Source organism: Festucalex cinctus, chromosome 14, assembly GCF_051991245.1.
Source record: "Festucalex cinctus isolate MCC-2025b chromosome 14, RoL_Fcin_1.0, whole genome shotgun sequence".
Classification (NCBI taxonomy): domain Eukaryota; kingdom Metazoa; phylum Chordata; class Actinopteri; order Syngnathiformes; family Syngnathidae; genus Festucalex; species Festucalex cinctus.
Genome location: NC_135424.1, coordinates 25,421,814 through 25,435,910, shown reverse-complemented (window position 1 = coordinate 25,435,910; position 14,097 = coordinate 25,421,814). Strand labels below are relative to the sequence as shown.

At 43.3% G+C, this 14,097-nt stretch overlaps 1 protein-coding gene across 1 annotated transcript in view; it reads left to right on the top strand.

The window, feature by feature from the left end:
• The window catches only part of piezo1 (piezo type mechanosensitive ion channel component 1 (Er blood group)), a 286,359-nt gene that overhangs the window by 259,555 nt on the left and 12,707 nt on the right, over positions 1 to 14,097 (top strand). Inside the window, exons 46-48 of the mRNA XM_077496131.1 lie at positions 661 to 849; positions 3,034 to 3,126; positions 9,256 to 9,428. Of these exons, the coding sequence (XP_077352257.1) occupies positions 661 to 849; positions 3,034 to 3,126; positions 9,256 to 9,428 (455 nt within the window). The remainder of the gene's footprint in view (positions 1 to 660; positions 850 to 3,033; positions 3,127 to 9,255; positions 9,429 to 14,097) is intronic.

The window sequence follows — 14,097 nt, the reverse complement described above, 5'->3', positions numbered from 1 at the left end:
ACAACTGCCTTTTACCCTTCTTCTTCATTTCTAATTTAAATGTGGATATTAAACATCGATTCTGAATCTTAATAAATGAGAATCTCAATTCTTCGATGAATTGATTTTTTGGCACACCCCTAATGGTTATGTATTAGTCACATACAGTGCTCAGCATAAATCAGTACACCCCAACTGGGTTGTAAGAACACCTTTAGTTTCCTTTCATAATCAAAATTCTCTACAAGATTTTTCTACAAAATACTCCCACAAGTGTGGGCCATTGATTGCAAACACAATTTGTTAATTAGTACACACAAAAAAAAGTAGTTTTCTTAACACATTTATTAAAGAACATCTTTGCACAAATGAGTAGACCCTGAGAAAAAGACACATTGCTATCCATAAGTCATGTAGGTCATAGAAAATACTACATGTAGTCATTTTTGTTGTGGGATGCATTCATCTTTTTGGAAATTGTTCTTATATTCATTGTGTTCATTGAGATATTGAATAAAAAAGTTAAATTTTTCGAAGAGGGTGTATTCATATCTGTTCTTCCAGATGTGTTTTACTGTTAAAAACGCCACTATGGCTGTGATGAAACAGTCTGAAATATGTATGTTCACCTGCAATTCATTTCCAAACCTAACCTTATCCTGACAAATATTTCCCCCTCAGAAATACCCCCAGCCTAAAGGACAAAAGAAAAAGAAGATGGTGAAATATGGAATGGGTGGGATCATCATCATCCTCTTAGTGTGCATAATATGGTTTCCACTGCTCTTCATTTCATTGGTCAGATCTGTAGTGGGTGTTGTAAACCACCCCATTGATGTCACTGTTACTGTCAAGCTAGGAGGATATGAGGTAAGTTAGTATGTCTAACGGTCTTTACTATAATTTGGATTACTTATTTGTTACTTATTTGAAGCCTAAAATGTATGTGGAAGAACAGTGTTGGTTCATGCTTGAATAAGTGCTCGTCAAAAAAATTACAATATCCTTGAAAAGTTGAATAATTTCCATAATTCCATTAAAAAAAAGTCAGCATTTCATAGATTATAGGTTCTGGGCCCACAATTTAAGTGATTTTATGGATTTATTTGTTTATCTTTTCATTATTTGCCTAAAAACACACACACACACACACACACACACAAAAACAGTATTAAAACAAATAATACTGTGAAGAAATCACCATGCATACTTCCCAGTGTTTTGCATGGGAAAGAAAGAATGGATGGATGGATGGATGGATGGATACGGCACGCCAAGCCCCCCTTGGGCAGCGGGGAAGCACAGCGAAACAGTGAGCAATAATCCGGCGAACACACACAATTCTCGGACAGACGGTCAATGAATCTCATTGGTTGTGGCTAGACATGTGAGTACTAGTACTGTCATGGAATTCTCTGATTGGCTGTTGACTCCGTAATTACAGATAGTTCCTGACATCAAACATCAACAAACATCATATAGCATAAAAGATCCTTGACATCATATAGTCCAGACATCATATAGCCTAAAACTAGTTGAAACTGGATGCTGTTACATCAATACCAAAACAGACACGTAACGGGTCGTGAACTCTGGCGCACGGTCATGAACTCTACTCAAATTCACCCAGGCGTGACCCCAGACATGAGACAAGACCCACAAGACCCAAACATTACTCCTGCATGACTCGAGTCATTACAGTTTTGAGGTCTGGTGGCACTCATTTTGCTCTTGATAGTACTGTAATACAAGAGGAAAAACGGGGGCCACAGTACAGTATTATCAAAAGGGAAATGAGGGCCACCAGACCTCAAAACAAACAGCTGACAACAAGCATTAAGAAAGCCCCCCAGGCAATCCCACGGGAATGTTGTGGCATGAATGGCATTATGGAAATTATTCAACTTTTCAAGGATATTGTAATTTTTTGACAAGCACCTGTATGTAAGAAACTGCTTGGTGTGTGGGCACAATATGTAAATAATTGTTGATTTCTTCCAAGCACCTATGCAGTTTATTCCAGAGGTAAATTGAAATCTTGATACAGTGGTACCTCTTCATACGAAATTTTCGAGTTACGAAAAGCCTCAGAGGGAAAATATTGATTCTTGTTACGAAAGAAATTTCAAGATGCGAAAGGTAAAAATACAGTACCGAACGCAACATACTTTCAGCTATGGCTATTACCTAGCATCTTTCTGGCATCCCATTAGCTAAGAGGAACCTCTACCATAGGTATCTATGAGCATAGATAATAGATCGGTGTCTATGCAGTGTTCTCTTCATTCATCCCTCGGGCCGTGAGGTGTTCAGTTTTTCGTAAATGTATTAACTAACGGCCGACAAATTTGTGCAAAAAATTCAACAATTCAACAATTGGTGATTGATGAAGGCACAGTAAGTTTTTAACTGCGACGAGACGGGCCTTTTTTGGAAAAAGATGCCTCGCAAAAACCTGAAGTTTCCATGAAGTGTCGGAATGTGTTGAAAAGAATCACCCAGAAAAAGTGTTCACTAGTCGGGCGATCGCTCACTAAGATGATGTTTGCCTTGGACATTTTTGAAGGATTGTTTAAAAAAAAAAAAAAATGCTAACATCCTTGGATCAGTTCTTTACAAAACACCAGGCAAAAAATTCTGAGAGAGAACATGAACCAAAGAGGGCAAAAAACGATGAGGACAGCAGTTAAAAAGGTAAATTACCATCATTTTTATTCTTTATTCTTTGTTTTTTACCACAACTCTCATTTGTTGTGCAATAATCTAATTGTAACATGTATTTGTTACATGTTTTGATGCATTTTTATGCTTTATAAAACATTTATGTCTGAATTTTGGGAGGCTTGGAACGGATTCGGGCATTTACATGGAAAATGCGTCTCTACTTACAAAATGTTCAACTCAAGAACTTTCTTCCAGAACCAATTAATTTCGTAAGTAGAGGTACCACTGTATGTTGGGTGGGAAACATACAAACTTGTTATGTTATCATTTTAAAACTGATGACATTTCTAGTTGTCTTTTATTTCGGTCTTTATATTTCTGTGTGCACAGCCTCTCTTTACCATGAGTGTCCAACAGCAGTCAATCCAACCTTTTACAGAGATGGAATATGAAAAACTCACCAAAAAGTTTGGAAACAATGCGGTGCGTCATGATTTTAGTCATTTTCCAAGGCTCCCCATGTGTTTTGGTACTTGTTTCACTTCAGACACGGTTTCCAAACACGGGCCATTTACAGAAAAGGCTTATATTAATGAGCCCTTTCAGCACACTAAAACCAATTTATAGGTCAAGACACACTTAAAAAAAATATATATATATATATATATTAAAAAGCAGCCTACATTCAGTACTATTATAGGTCGCAAGACAAATACAGCCACTATACGAATGGTCTTGCCCTTAACAATTATGTCTGTCTTCACACTTAGGGCTGAAATGAGTTTCATCAATTAAATGTTTTGACCCATACAAAAAAAAACAAAAAAACTGCGGCTTAATATCAAATTTCAGAATCAGAATCTCTTTGTCACGTAAAGGGAAATTGGTGCCGCAGCAGAAGCACACAAAGGGCAGCAGTCGAGATTAATACCCAATTGAAATTTTATGTTTGGAATTTTGATGGGGAAATGAATTTATTCTTATTCTTATTACTTAGGCTGTATTATAACAGAATTGATCAAAAGTGAAGCGCTGTGAATACTTGCATTGTATCATTAAAAACACGTCTGTGCATTAAAATCCTAATTTTCAAATCTAACGTGAAAAATGTTTATATATGTAATCCTGAAATCATTTTCATTTCATGAATCATTTTAATTCAATTTCAGCCTTTCCTTCAATTGTTACTGCTTAGCTCATCAACAATATTATACTTATAACTTAGTCATACCTTAGTTGTTGTATTTTTTTTAATAGTTTCAGACCTCAAGTCCTTCTATAATTTCTTTGAAGACATCAATGTGGTGTATGGCTTTAAGCCATTGTTTATGGTCACGGGGTGGTGACGTCACGGCGACCGGGCCCAAGAGAGTTGTTGAAATGAGACAATAAAAGTTCAGTGAGCACAAGCCGTTGTCCGCTCGTTATTGGGGCATAACATTGGCGACGAGGATGGAGCATCCGCTTGCACCCCTGCCTCCTTTTCTAACGCTACCTGGCGAACCGCCGGTTCCGTGGCCCCGCTGGTACGAGTCATTTACGACGTTTATCGAGGCTATTGGCTTGGCCGACGCTAGCGATGCTCGGCTAAGGGCTATGCTAATCCACAGCCTGGGCTGCGAGGGACAACGGATTTTTCGAACTCTTGGACCCGCACCGAAGTTTGATGACTGTGTGGATTTGCTGTCCGGACATTTCGCTACCTCCACAGAGCGTTATAGTACGCCGCATTGTTTTTCGCCAACGCATACAGCGGCCGGGTGAGTCTGTTCACCGTTACGTCGCCGACCTCCGGGGTTTGGCTAGCCTGTGCAAATTTGGAACTTTGGAGGAGGAAATGATTCGGGATCAACTGGCAGAGCACACGACCAGTCCCCGACTTCGGGAAAAACTGTTTATGTCACCGGACGACACGACTCTTTCGAAGGCAGTGGAGTTGGCTTTCCAGCTCGAGTCGGCTGCTAAATTGACGTCTCAGCTGGCGGCTCCGGGCCCGCCCTCTCCTCTCCCCGCTGCGCTGGCGCAGGCTGTAGCTCCGTCGGCCCCTCTCTCCGAGCCGTTTCCTCCCCCCGACGAGCTCGAGGTGAACGTCGCGGGACGCCGGGCCGCTACACCCCGGCAGCATTGTGGGAACTGCGGGTCGCCATCTCACCCTACACGAGCGCCCGGCTGCCCGGCCACGGGGCAGCGGTGCCAACGCTGCGGTAGGATGAACCACTTTTCCCGGGTGTGCCGTTCTGCGCCGTCCTCTGCGTCCCCCCGGCCTAGTTCGTCTACAACGACCATACATTCAGTTGGCTCCGGTGCCAAACCATTTAAGTGGTGCACGGTGGAACTAGACGGTGTTGAACTTTCGCTACTACTAGACACGGCGGCTTCCAGATCCATTCTGAACGAGTCCACAGTGCGCCGACTTTTCCCTAGGATGTCGATTGAAGCTGGAGCGGAAGTTCTTTACGGCTACGGGCACGCTAAGATTGGCATGGTGGGCACTGCCACTTTCGCTGTGCGTTATGGCTCTACGGTCCTCCCAAGATTTACCTTCCAGGTGTCTCGCCAGGGTGCCAACCTCCTCGGTTTCGACCTGTTCTGCGCCCTGGGCTTCTCCATCGCTGATAACCTGGGTGCCACCATACTGACGGTGGCCACGCCATGGTTACACCGCTGGCCATCCCTGTTCACGGGGCTTGGCTGCCTCACTAGCTTTGATCACCAGCCACTTGTGGATCCAGCTGTGACCCCAGTCATCCAACCTCTGCGGCGGCTGCCCCTGGCCCTGCGTGATGATGTCACCGTTGAACTGCACAAACTCCTCGATGCAGGCATCATCGAGCGGGTGGACGCTTCACCTTGGATCTCCAATCTGGTCGTAGCAAAGAAAAGAACGGGTGGCCTGCGGCCCTGCCTCGACCTCAGGCGGGTGAACGAGGCAGTGATCCCCGACAAGTACCCATTACCCACCACGGAGGAGCTTTCGGCCAAGTTTCACGGGTCTACGGTCTTCTCCAAGCTTGACCTCCGACAGGGCTACCTGCAGGTTCCTCTCCACCTCGAGAGCCGCAACCTCACTGCTTTTGTGACCCACATAGGGGTTTTCAGGTACACTCGCATGCCTTTTGGACTTAGCTCCGCTCCCAGCTGTTTCCAAAAGATTATGTCCACCATCTTCGCTGGCATCCCGGGGGTAGTCGTGTACCTGGATGACATCGTGGTGCATGGAGTGACATCTGAGCTGCACAATGTCCGCCTCGCCATGGTACTTGACGTGCTCGCTCGCCACAACCTCACACTTAATGGGGACAAGTGCATTTTTGCTTCTTCAGTCATTGAGTTCGTGGGTTTCCGCCTGACCGCAGACGGCTTGAGCCCGCTCCATTCCAACGTTGACGCTGTTCTGTGCCTGCCTGAGCCCTCCTGTCCCGCCCAGTTGTCATCCTTCCTCGGGATGACAGCGTTCTACCTGCGGTTTCTGCCTCGTTATTCGGAGACCACTGCCCCGCTGCGTGCTCTCCTCAAACAGGACGCGCCCTGGTCCTGGACGCCTGAGTGCTCAGCTGCGGTCCGCCGGCTGAAGGCACAACTCACCTCCCCACCGGTGCTGGCCCATTTCGACCTGCAGAGCCCCACGTTTGTGACCTGCGACGCTTCTAACACCGCCGTCGGCGCCGTCCTGTCCCAGCTCCAGGGTGGGACTGAACGCCCTGTGGCGTTTGCTTCGAGGTCACTCACCCCGACTGAGCAGAAGTACTCCGTGGGGGAAAGGGAGGCCCTGGCTTGCGTCTGGGCGTGTGAACGGTGGCACATGTACCTATACGGTCGACGTTTCACGCTTCGCACGGATCACCAGGCCCTCACGGCCCTCCTTGCCACAACTGGTTCGGGGCACAAGCCGCTCCGTTTGTACCGGTGGTCGGAGAGATTGCAGGCTTATAACTTCAAGACGATTTTCACACCAGGCAGGGACAACGTGGTGGCTGACATGCTCTCTAGGGCCACACCCAGCTCCTCGCCTGATCCTGTCAACGACCACTCTGAGTCGGAGCTGGTCCTCATGCTGCACGAACTCCTCCAGGCTGCTGTATCTCTGCGGGATCTCCAGACAGCGTCTGCGCAGGACCCATTGTTCTCCCAGCTTCGTACCTTCATCCAGGAGGGATGGCCAGCTAAGGTGCCGGAGGAGCTGGCTGCCTACCACCGGGTCAGAAGTGACCTTTCCTGTTGGGGTGACGTCTGTATAGCGAGGGGACTGTGTGCAGTGATTCCCGGTGCTCTGCGGGGGCGCATCCTGGCCATGGTCCACGAGGGCCACCTGGGAGTCGTGAGAGTGAAACAGCGCTGCAGGGGTTTGGTTTGGTGGCCGGGTATCGACAGGGACATCGAGACCATGGTGAAGGATTGTGTGGCCTGCCTCACCAGTGGCAAGACGGGCATGACACCGCCACCGCCTTTGCAGCCCCTCCCGTGGCCAGCTGCTCCGTGGTCCCACATCCAGGTGGACATCTGTGGGGACCTGCACGGCGTTCCCCAGCATCAACGGTTCCTCCTGGTGGCCTATGACCTGCACTCCAAATGGCCGGAAGTGCATCCTGTTGGGTCTGTAACCACCCAGGTCGTCACTGACTTCCTCTCTTCTCTCTTCGCCCGCTGGGGTGTGCCCGACACCATCACTACCGACAACGGGCCTCAGTTCATCTCAGCGGATTTCGCCTCCTTCGCGGAGAGGAGGGGGATCAAATATGTCAGGACTGCCCTGTATCACCCACAAGCCAACGGGGGCGTAGAGAGGTTTAACCAGACCCTTAAGAATGGACTCAGAGCACACCTTGCTGATCATTTTCCATTTTTAGCAGCACTGCAGAACACCCTGCTGCACTACAGAGCGACGCCTCATGCCACCACAGGTTGCTCCCCAGCACTCCTCATGCTGGGTCGGGAACTCCAACTTCCTTTGGATCGTCTACGGCCTCCTCAACAACCCACTCCAGGAGTGGCAACACCTCCAAGTGACAGAGTGGCAGAGCAGCAGCGTCGCATGAAACAGCGCTACGACAGGGTGCGTCGGGTGAGACACCCCGCACTCGCAGTTTCAGATTGGGTCCGGATCCGTAGACCCAGCCGACCACACAAATTGCTTTCGTTTTGGTCGGAGCCTCAGCAGATCACAGAGCAGCTGGGACCAGCCACATTCCGTCTGACTGATGGCTCACGGTGGCACGCCAGCCGTCTTAGACGAGTTGCTTCACCACCGGCCCCTGACGGGAAGGCTGCAGCTGAACCGGATCAGGTGGATGTGGACTGGGACTTTTCCTCTGCACACCCGGGGGCCCCAGTAGCAGACCCACCTGAGCTGAATGCACCAGTTGGACCCGTGCGTTTTGAGCCACGCCCGGCCCGGGTCCGCCGGAGACCTCTGTACCTCCAGGACTATGTTTAAAAGTTCAGGGCCACTGAAGTTTAGTGCATAGCCTGTCACGTGGCAGAATATTCCACAAGGTTATGCGGGTGAACTGGTAGTCTACCCAGTTCATCCAGTCAGGCCATTTACGTTTAAGTCTTTGTTAATGTTATGTTATTTGCGATTGGTTTGCACTTCTTTGAAAGGGGGGGGTAAATGTGGTGTATGGCTTTAAGCCATTGTTTATGGTCACGGGGTGGTGACGTCACGGCGACCGGGCCCAAGAGAGTTGTTGAAATGAGACAATAAAAGTTCAGTGAGCACAAGCCGTTGTCCGCTCGTTATTGGGGCATAACAATCAACTTCATTAAAAGCAATTCTGCCTTTATGAACAAGTCCCCTAATATCTCGAGAGAGCCGTGGATGTTATTAGAACAAATTTGTCAATAACGTTTGTGATAGGGAAAGCAAATATTCTGCTACGTATGGAGACAGAAAAAACTATTGAGGAATATTCACAGCTTGGCTTTAGCCCCTGGTGCTAGCTAGCTAGCTAGCTCCTATGGTGCTCATTTACCTGCTAGGGCGATAGCTAGCACTGACCAGCTAGCTAGTATTACAGGCTAAAGTCAAATTGTGGCAGGATTTTTACTTTCAGGTGCTAGCTAGCTAGCTCCCACGGTGCTCGTTTACTTGTTAGTGAGCTATAGCTAGCTAGCTAGCGTCAGGGGCTAAAGCCAAACTGTGGCACGGTTTTTACTTTCTTGACCTGAATTTGCCATCTCTGATGACGAGTGAACCTAATAAATAGGGTGACATTGGGCTGTTATTAAAACAAGTACTGTTTTAACAACACCCCTGTAGTGGGAGTGTCTTACCCCCTATTATGAAGCAGTCATCTCCGAAAATGAAGGTTGAAGGTTTACTTCTCAATCCTCTATGACCATGTTGCGTTGTCCTTGAGCAAGATACTGCGGCTCAGCTCGACTGGTGCTCAGTAATTAGTAGGTGAATGAGGTGACAATGTAACAGCACCACTTAGGCAGAAGAGTCTGGAAAAAAAAAATACAGACCGTTTTAATGCTATTTTGGTACTGAATGTACAGCTGTAATGCCACTTTAGAAGAAATGCACACATATATTCTTAAAGCATTGTTTTCAATACTGTATTGGTTTTTTTTTTTTCCGTTCACTTAGATCACTCTTATTTTTCGTAGGTAGCCATGCAGTTTATTTCACTTTATGGTTATGAGGATGTTGTTACTGCCATGATTGAAGGCAGTTCGGGCTCCGTATGGAGAATAAGCCCCCCTAGCAGACTGGAAGTCATAAAAGAACTGCTTGGAAGTCCTGCTGACCTAACATTGCGCCTGTCGTGGAATTTTCAAAGGTAAAGTATTTTCTGTTCTTGTTACAAAAATCATTAATTATACAGTAGATTTAGTATACATTAGTATGACAGTCTGTTATGTTAGTCTGTCTAAACTCTCCTCAAAGTATTGGAATAGTGATATATCACCTTTAGTTTTTGCTGGAGAGACTGAAAAAAATGGGGTCCTTGAGAGAAATATGGGGTAGGGAACCCTGGTCCTCGAGAGCCACTGTCAAGTTAATTTAAAGGTTCAGTAATGTGAAAAATCAACTTTTTGGAGCTTTTTGCCATGTTAAAAATCGATTTAAAAAGTTAAAAGCGATTTTGTCACCAAAAACACTGCCGAAGTGGTGTTTTACTCCATTCGCCTCTCTATGAGAAATTCTAGGACATTCTGCTCTACAAGCACCAGCCCCTGACAACCTGAGAAAATGAGTGGGTACTCAATCTGTGATGTGATCAATTGAGGACCTGCAGACGAAACACTCTCTGAGACCTCCATGCTTGCAGGATAGTGATAAAAGTAGCCTTTAAGGCTCCGTACTGTGGCTGATGCTTGTGTAGACTACAAGTAAAAACTTGTAAACGCCATTGACCCTAAATGAACGAATAGTGTAGTGATTAGTACACTCACGCTGTAAACAGAAGGTATCGGGTTTGCATCCCACGCAGGGCCTTTTTTTTCTCCTCTCCTCCTCATCCACTATGATTTCTTGAGGCAAAGGAGCCGTGTTGTTTGAAATCTTTATTGAAGAATTAAGCATCCATCCAATTTCCACATTTAACTCATTGAATGCCAGCCATTTGCACTGCTGCCATCCCCTCAGAGCCAGCCATTTTACAAGATTTTAACCAATTTTTGATGGCTTACAGAATATTGTGTTCTATGAGTACATAAACATGGGACCTACCGAAAGAAAGCTTAAACCCTCATCTTTCATCAGAAAAAAACAGCTTGTCTCTAGTGTTTGTCATTCCTGAATAATCAGTAGTAGAAGAGAGGCAAGTTTCACCGAAAATCCTGTTTTAACAAAAATAACGGAGAAATCGAGAGTTTTGTGAAAAGATGCATTCCAAGTAAAAATTCAACTTTGACAGCAATCCTTTTTGTTTTTATTACAGGTCAAACATATAAACAGTATTTTTTTCTTCAATATAACATCAAACAATTCATTAAAAAAAGGATATTGATGCCAAAAAAAAAATTACCCAACTACGAATACAATCCAAAGTATCTATTTACGATTTTAACATATTTCCAAATTAGGAAGACTATGTTATTTACAGGCTGAGTGGTTAGCACATCCTCCTCCCAGTACTTGTTACGGTGTAGATGTGATGCGACCCAAAGGCAGAGAAACGTGACAGGAAAACAAACGGGCAGGACAAGATATGGCGCTTTATTTCCAATAACTCAATAAATAACTAGATGGGACGTGAGCAGACCGGGCATGATGTGGCATAGCGTGATAGACTTGACAAGACGTGGAGACAGGAGTTGATGTGGAGAACTTGAGCTGATGTGGAGAACTTGAGTTGATTTGCAGAACTTGAGTTGATGTGCACAACTTGAGTTGATGTGAAGAACTTGAGCTGACGTGAAGAACTTGAGCTGACGTGGATAAACTTGACTAAACGTGGATGAACTTGACTAAACGTGGATAAACTTGACTAAACGTGGATAAACTAAGCTAAACGTGGAAAAAAACAACTAGACATGGGGAGAAACTTGACCTGATAGCAAACGTTGCTAACAAAGCTCAGCACCTCACACCAGGACAAAGACAAAGGTACAACAATGCTCCCACACCGCGTGAACAAACACCACTCCCTAAATACAAACATTAACAAGACACTAACAGGACAGACCTGGGACACACAGCAGGCAGAGGGAACCAATTACCAACACATATATTTATTGTGGGGTGCCCCAGGGGTCCGTTCTGGGGCCAAAACTTTTTAATTTGTATATTAATGACATTTTTAACGTATCCCAAGTACTAAAATTTATTCTCTTTGCCGATGATACAAACATTTTTTATAGTAGTGATAATTATGATGAGCTCATAACAACTTTGAACCATGAATTAGGCACATTGAAAATATGGATGGACATAAATAAATTATCCTTAAATATAAGCAAAACTAAGGTGATGCTGTTTGGTAATAGACAAATGGATTCTGGTCTACAAATTAATATTGATGGTGTATCAATTGAAAGTGTGAATGAAAATAAATTCTTGGGAGTAATAATTGATAGTAAATTGTCTTGGAAATCCCATGTCATATATGTATCATTAAAAATTTCTAAAACCCTAGCAATCTTAAATAAAGTAAAACAGTTTCTCGACGAGTATGCACTTCGTATTTTATACTGTACCTTGGTTCTTCCGTACCTCACATATTGTATTGAAGTTTGGGGAAATACATACCAGAATACAATAAATCCACTAGTGACCTTACAGAAATGTGCTTTGCGTATTGTTCATAAAGTTGGTTTTCTAGAGCACACACATAAATTGTTCATCCAATCTAAGTTGTTAAAATTTCAAGATCTTGTGAAATACTATACATCTATCATTTTATACAAAGCTTTTAACAAAGCATTACCGGCTAATGTGCAGACGTTTTTCACAATTAGAGTGTGTGTACATCCACTGAGAGAATACCGAAATATTACGTTACTAAGAATTAGAACTACTCGGAAAACCTTTTGTTTGTCTGTTTGTGGTGTTAAACTATGGAATAATCTTTGTTTACAACTTAAACAATGTAAAGATATTTATAGATTTAAGTTGTTATTTAATTAAAAGAACGGTCTGGTCACAATATATTGAGAATACTTTGTGTTAAGATGACATCAGTGTTTTCTGTCTATGTAAACATTCGCTTGTTTTTTCTTTACCATTGTTGGTATATCTTTTAGTACCATTGTTGGTATATTGTAAATCAACGTTGCTGGTACATGCTGTTCGATCTGTGCCAGTATTTACAATTGTGTATTTGTGTTGTAAATTGTAAAACTTATTGTCGCTTATGGTACTGCCACCATGCTATATCATTTGTATTTTCAATTTATTTCCTTGGTCATTTCATTGCTCTTTGGGTACTTGTTTAATTTTGAGTGTTAAAGTCAGTAGCAGAGTAGCTTGACATTTTGAATGGGAGATGGGGGTGGGATTAAATAAGTTTTTTCTTCTTCCCACTCCCTTTCAGGCAGAATTGGACTCTATCTTCCCTTTTTTTTTTTTTTTTTTTAAATGCTTTCTTTGTTGTTGGTTTCTTGCTTTTTGGTGGAGCCTGATACCTGTTGTGTGTTTTGAAATTGCCTGAAACAAATAATAAATACAAAATACAAATATATTTTCATTTGTTCTACGTCAGCAGATCAATGGTTGTCGAACGGGTGTACACGGATCCCCAAGGGTCTGCCAGTCATAGCTTGGGGGTCCATAAAATTATTTGCAATATATTAGTGTTATGTCATTTTTAAAATGTGCACACTTTTTTTTATTTATTTATTTTTTTAATTAAAAAAAAAATAAAAAATGTGCATACTTACACATGGGGACTGGCAGAAGATACGCCTTAATTCCAACCTTTCTTTTATGATATATATATATATATATATATATATATTAGGGCTGTCAGACGATTAAAAAAAATTAACTAATTAATCGTGTAATTTTTATAGTTAATCGCGATTAATTTATTTTTATTCATTTTTTTTTAACTTTTGCTTATACAATGTTTTTTAGAAAAATTGTAACAAATATTTTGCCAACTACAGTGTTTAAATTAATGTAGAATGATCACATACAAATAATATTTCGAGTCAAAAACTTTTAATTGTTATTTTTTTAAACGCTTTCCTTAATTTTTTAAAACAATTCTTCTCCTGTAAAATATAAACTTTAAACAAAAAAAATCAAATTTGACTCACATTGCGAGCACTTTTTTTTTTTTTTAATACTCTTTACTCTAATATAAATAAAAACGACCCATACCTATTTAAAAGTGCAGAGGGCGATTTCTTGCATGTTATACTGGTAATATAAATTAAATTAAATTTTGAATAACAAAAAAATGTGTTCTTATCACTCAAAATAAAAAAAAGTACATAAGTCAATGTAAAAAAAATAATAATAATAATAAAATAACTGCTGAAAGCTCTATTGAGATCGATCTTTGCAGACTGTGGGCTGTGCAGGGCAGATGTTCAAATGGGAGCAGTCTCGCGGCTGCAACCATGTTACGGGCGCTATCAGTGCAAAGTGTGGTTAGCTTCTCCATTATTTTCCATTTGTTTGCAACTTCAATAAACTGGTCAGCACATGCCTGTGCGTAGTGTCGCTCCTCTGTTTTACTCACAGTTAGCACAAATGAGTGCAGAGTCCATTCTTTGTCAATAAAATGTGCTGTGACCCCCAAGTAGTTATCATTACTCACAGAAGTCCAGTGATCACCTGTGACAGCGACGTTCGCTGCTTTTTGAAGCATGTCCATCCGCTGAGCCAACTCACCCTCATACAAAGCGTGCATTCTTGATACTATGGTTCCTCTCGACGGCAGATTGTAATTAGTATCCCCCGATGCTGCTCGAATGACCGCTGTCAGTCCGTCGTCTTCAACTATGCTAATTGGGCGGCAGTTTTTCGCTATCCACATTACCAAGGAATCGGTTACC